Source organism: Homarus americanus, unplaced genomic scaffold, assembly GCF_018991925.1.
Source record: "Homarus americanus isolate GMGI-L3 unplaced genomic scaffold, GMGI_Hamer_2.0 scaffold37281, whole genome shotgun sequence".
Lineage (NCBI taxonomy): Eukaryota > Metazoa > Arthropoda > Malacostraca > Decapoda > Nephropidae > Homarus > Homarus americanus.
In genome coordinates this window covers 7,932-14,093 of record NW_024756178.1, presented here as the reverse complement: position 1 = coordinate 14,093, position 6,162 = coordinate 7,932, and the positions used below count along the sequence as shown (strand labels likewise).

Here is a 6,162-nt window from a genome sequence, read left to right as displayed (position 1 = left end):
GCCCCACCACCCTCACTTGACCTACTCTGCCTACGACCACCGCGCTTCGACCTACTCTGCTCAGCCACTGCGCCCGACCTACTCTGCTCGACCACCGCGCGACCTACTCTGCCACGACCTACTCTGCCGACCACCGCACTCGACCTCTCTACTTCGACCTACTCTGCCGACCACCTCACCCGACTACTCTACTTGACCACCCTCACTTGACCTACTCTACGACCACCCGCACTGACCTACTCTACTTACGACCACCGCACTTCGACCTACTCTGCCGACCACCCGCGCTACGACCTACTCTGCTGACCACCCTCACTCGACCTACTCTGCCCGACCACCCTCACTTCGACCTACTCTACTGACCACCGCCCTTGCGACCTACTCTACCGACCACCGGACTTCGACCTACTCTCCTCGACCACCGCGCCGACCTACTCTGCTCGCTACTCTCACCACCCGCACTCGACCTACTCTGCCGACCACCGCGCTTACGACCTACTCTGCCCGACCTACTCTGCCGACCTACTCTACTTCGACCACCTGCACCGACCTACTCTGCTTCGACCTACTCTGCCCCGACCACCGCGGACCTACTCTGCCGGCCTACTCTTGCCCGACCTACTCTGCCGACCACCGCGCCCCCACTCTCCCACCACGCGCTTGCGACCTACTCTACCGACCACCGCACTTGACCTACTCTGCTTATGACCTACTCTGCCGACCACCTGCACTGCGACCTACTCTGCCCGACCACCGCACTTGCGACCTACTCTACCGACCACCGCACTTGCGACCTACTCTACCGACCTACTCTGCCGACCTATTCGCGACCACCGCACCCCGACCTACTCTGCTCGACCTACTCTACTGACCACCGCACTTGCGACCCACTCTACCCGACCTACTCTACTGACCACCCGCGCCATTCTCACCCCGACCTACTCTGCTCGACCACCGCGCTTCGACCTACTCTGCCGACCTACTCTCCCCGACCACCGCGCTACGACCTACTCTGCTTCGACCTACTCTACTTACGACCACCCGCACTTGCGACCTACTCTGCCCACGACCTACTCTGCCCCGACCACCGCGCGCCGACCTACTCTGCCGACCTCCCGACCACCGCCCTCTACCCCGACCACCGCACTTGCGACCTCTACCATTTCTCTACTTACGACCACCCGCGCTGACCCACTCTACTACGACCTACTCTACCCGACCACCGCGCGGCCACTGCTCTGCTGACCACCCACTTGCGACCTACTCTGCCTGACCACCGCACTTCGACCTACTCTGCCGACCTACTCTGCTCGACCACCGCGCCGACCTACTCTGCCGACCTACTCTGCCTGACCACCGCGCGACCTACTCTGCCGACCACCGCACTGCGACCTACTCTACCCGACCTACTCCACTTCGACCACCGCGCTACGACCTCACCCCGACCACCGGCACTTGCGACCTACTCTGCTTGACCACCGCGCCCCAGACCTACTCACCCACCACCGCGCTTGCGACCTACTCCACCGACCACCCGCACTTGCGACCTACTCTACCGACCACCGCACTTGCGACCTACTCTGCTACGACCTACTCTGCCGACCACCGCGCTTCGACCTACTCTGCCTGACCTACTCTGCGACACCCCGCACTTGCGACCTACTCTGCCACGACCACCGCACTTGCGACCTACTCTACCGACCTACTCGCCCCGACCACCGCGCCGACCTACTCCACTCGACCACCCGCACTGACCTACTCACTCAGACCACCGCGCCCGGCCTACTCCACCGACCACCCGCACTTGCGACCTACTCCACCGACCACCGCACTTGCGACCTACTCACTCACGACCACCGCACTTGCGACCTACTCTCTACGACCACGCACCGCGACCTACTCTGCCGACCTACTCTACTTCCACCACCCGCACCTGACCTACTCTGCCCGACCACCGCGCCGACCTACTCCACCGCCACCACCGCAGGCTACTCTACTTACGACCACCGCGCCACGACCTACTCTACTCGACCATCGCGCACGACCTACTCTACTTACGACCTACTCTGCCCGACCACCGCGCTGCGACCTACTCTGCCGACCACCGCACGACCTACTCTACTGACCTACTCCACACCCGACCACCGCACTGACGCCACCTCACCCGACCACCGCGCGCGACCTACTCTACCGACCACCGCCGCGACCTACTCCACCGACCACCGCGCGACCTACTCACCGACCACCGCGCCCGACCTACTCTACCTACGACCACCGCACTTGCGACCTACTCTGCCGACCTACTCTGCCGACCTACTCTGCTCACGACCTACTCTACTCGACCTACTCTGCCGACCACCGCGCTACGACCTACTCCACTTCGACCACCGCACTGCGACCTACTCTGCCGACCACCGCGCCGACCTACTCTGCTCGACCACCGCGCCGACCTACTCCGCGACACCGCACTGCCCCGACCACCGCGCCCGACCTACTCACTCGACCACCGCGCTTGCGACCTACTCTACCCACCACCGCGCCCGACCTACTCTGCTACGCCGCCGACCTGCTCCGCCGACCACCGCACTTGCGACCTACTCTACCGACCACCGCGCGCGACCTACTCTGCCACGACCACCGCGCCGACCCACTCTGCCGACCCCCTCTCTTCCGACCACCGCGCCGCCCTACTCTGCCGACCTACTCTGCCGACCACCGCGCCGCGACCTACTCTGCCGACCACCGCGCCGCGACCTACTCTACCGACCTACTCCACCGACCACCTGCACGCCGACCTACTCCACCGACCACCGCACCGACCTACTCACCGACCACCGCGCCGACCTACTCTGCCCGACCTACTCTGCCGACCACCGCGCTTGCGACCTACTCTACCGACCTACTCACCGACCACCGCGCCGACCTACTCCACTACGACCACCGCGCTGCGACCTACTCACCGACCACCGCGCCTGACCTACTCCACCGACCACCGCACTTGCGACCTACTCCACCGACCACCGCGCTGCGACCACCTACTCACCGACCACCGCGCTGCGACCTACTCACCGACCACCGCGCCGCGACCTACTCACCGACCACCGCGCCCGACCTACTCCCCCGACCACCGCGCCGCGACCTACTCCCCGACCACCGCGCCGACCTACTCCGCCCGACCTACTCCCGCCGACCACCCGCGCCACGACCTACTCCACCCGACCACCGCGCCGCGACCTACTCCTCTTCGACCACCGCACATCCGACCGCCTCGGTTGTACTAAAATTTTCAAATTTTGTAGTCTGTCGTCAGTACACAAACAAAATTTTCGTTTGTAATTCACTTTAAATGGCTGTAGCTTAAAAGTGAGAGTTTTGTGGTGCTGAGAAGAAAAAAAGACACCCATTTTGAATTTTTCTCACGTATTATTTAAGCATTTTAGACTTAACACCATTTGAGAGCTTACGACTTGGATTTCCCTAACCCACTTTCGTATGTCGGGGAGTTATGTTGGGCACTAATGGTCACCCAAGCCTAAAACTCACTGCTCTATAGTAGTTATATACTTTCTTTATAAAACATTTATGGGTAAACATAATATATACTACATAATCTTATCGATAATATTGACAATTTTCCTTGTACTGTCTGTGCTGTTATTTACTTACATCAAATCAAATCGCTAAAGATTACAGTCATCAATCCCGATGTAGATTTTTATAAATTGTACAGTATGCATATTACCTGAACATAAGTTCTATACTGTATATAAGTACCATAGCCAACTCGTTAGAATGTATTGAAGAATATGTAAATTATTTATGGCAAAGGAAGAAGAAATAAAATGAAAAAAAAAAGTGCGGCACGATAACCTGACCTGGTGGCCTCAGTGCGCCCTAACACACAACATTACAAACTATAGATATTGTACAGATCGTGAGACCTGCCAGATACATGTATGTATGTATTATGTGGGTAGTGAAGCTACCAAACAAGGTACTACCGCCTGGGAAGATATTGGAAGCATAATGTGTTGTCTAATGGTAAACCCTGCTGCCATATGGCTTCACGAAAGTGTGACCAAGTCCCAGGTTGCTGTTCTGACTTTCTGCTTCATTTACACACAATTGCAGGGTCTCAATTGTTTCTCTTACCATTGACAACATACAGTACATATATTTTTTCACTTTTGATCTTTTTTCATTTTTGTATTTATAGTTCTTTATTATTAATATTATTATTACAGTTACTGTATTATTATCATCATTATTTTATATTTTATTTTGTTTGTATCATAATTTTATTTATTATGAATTATTATGACTATTATTTATTATTATTATTATTATTATTTATTATTATTATTATTATTATTATTATTATTATTATTATTATTATTATATTATTATTATTACATTTCGTCCCCAGGCCTGATGTGGGTCAGTGACCTGTGCCGAGTTGGAGCTAATACCCGTAAAAAAATCATCCTTTTATATGACTTGTTACAGGCTGTGACTTATGAACAACATGGCTTCCTGGAACAAGCTCTGGCGACCTCGAACTTTCCATGTCCAAGGCCGGGGACATTGCTGTGAGACCATCCTGGAGAGGCTGCAGTCAGAGATGAAGTTGTGGGAGGAACGATGGATCAGGTTTGATGACACTTGTGATTCAATTCGTCTTTTGTAGGTAATACACAGTGATGATTGTGTATGTCGGGACACCACTCCTACTGTGACCCACCTCAGCCTCAACCTTAACCCAGCCTCAGCCTTAACCCAGCCTCAGCCTTAGCCAACCTCAGCCCAACCTCAGCCCAACCTCCTTAGCCCAACCTCAGCCTTTGCCAACCTCAGCCCAGCCTTGCCCAACCTCAGCCCAGCCTTAACCCCACCCTACCCAACAGTCTCAACCATTAGGTGTACTTGGCTCCATGTACAGTAAGGTTGTGTAGATGATCTACACTGAACAGTTAACACAGTAGACCCTTGCCATTCTCCAAGATAGGTTCCATGATATGGCACAATTGGCACAACAGTGAATAGCAACTTATACTACCTCAGTGCACTACTGTACAGGTACTCCTCCACTTATGATCACCGGACATACTACATGGCAGTCGTATAAAATATTTTTCAAATTCGTATTTTGAGTCGGTAGTGATCGAGCTGTGTATTGTGCCAGCAAAATTTTTTTTGTAATTCCTTTAAAATGGCTGGCAAGCTTAAAGTGAGAGTTCTCGTGGTGCTGAGAGAAAAAGAGACACCCATTTTAGATTTTCTATGTATTATTTTCACATTTTCGACTTATGACCTGGTCGTCGGTCCCTAACTCAGTCGTAAGTCGGGGACTGACTGTATACCTACACCAAACAACTGACCAGCATAGCCACTCATCCCCTCCTTTAACTTATCCAATAATTCATCTTTCTTTGTCAGGGTCGTCACTGACTTCTGCCCTTTACTTTTCACTCCACTAGCATCACTAACACTGACACTAGGCACTCTTTTAGGGGCCATTTTCACACAGAAACACTAAAGTTTTGAGAGTACAACGAGATGCTGCATGGGCTGACTCATTGTGCTTGGGAAAGGCTTGCAAGCTAGCCACCATCTGCTTACCGCAAATCGTTGAAATCGCGAATGGCAAGAGTTTACTGTAACGGTTGTCTTGTTAGAGCCATGACACTGTAATCTGTTGCCTCGGCTGACAAAACCAACCCTAATTTTGGGGACAGGATCAATAATTTTTTTTTTTTTTTTTTTGAGGGTCTTTTGGTTAAGTTAGGTCCAAGTTGTGTGGCCCACTTACACTTTTTGAGGGTCTTTTGGTTAAGTTGGGTCAAGTTGTGTGGCCTCACTTACACTTTGAGGGGTCTTTTGTTAGAGTTAGGTCCAAGTTGTGTGGCCTCACTTACACTTTGAGGGTCTTTGGTTAAGTTAGGTTCAAGTTGTGTGGCCTCACTACACTTGGGGGGCCATTTGATCTGCAACTGTGGTCGTAAAAATGGTAAGACGTAATTTTTCCTCACACCCGACAGATGTGCAAAGGAACTGAATCAGTGGAACCTTGTGCAGGAGTATGGCAGCAGTGAGGCATGTGGTAACCCCTGTTGGTGCTGGAGAGTGCCTGGAGGGTCGACTGAGCCCGCATGAAGGAGGCCC

At 53.2% G+C, this 6,162-nt stretch overlaps 1 protein-coding gene across 1 annotated transcript; it reads left to right on the top strand.

The window, feature by feature from the left end:
* Positions 1-704: 704 nt before the first annotated feature.
* LOC121856733 (mucin-2-like) lies at positions 705-2,976 on the top strand. The gene is made up of 2 exons (XM_042352419.1): positions 705-1,149; positions 1,490-2,976. The coding sequence occupies exons 1-2, from the start codon at positions 705-707 to the stop codon at positions 2,974-2,976; spliced, it is 1,932 nt and encodes a 643-aa protein (XP_042208353.1).
* Positions 2,977-6,162: the final 3,186 nt, after the last annotated feature.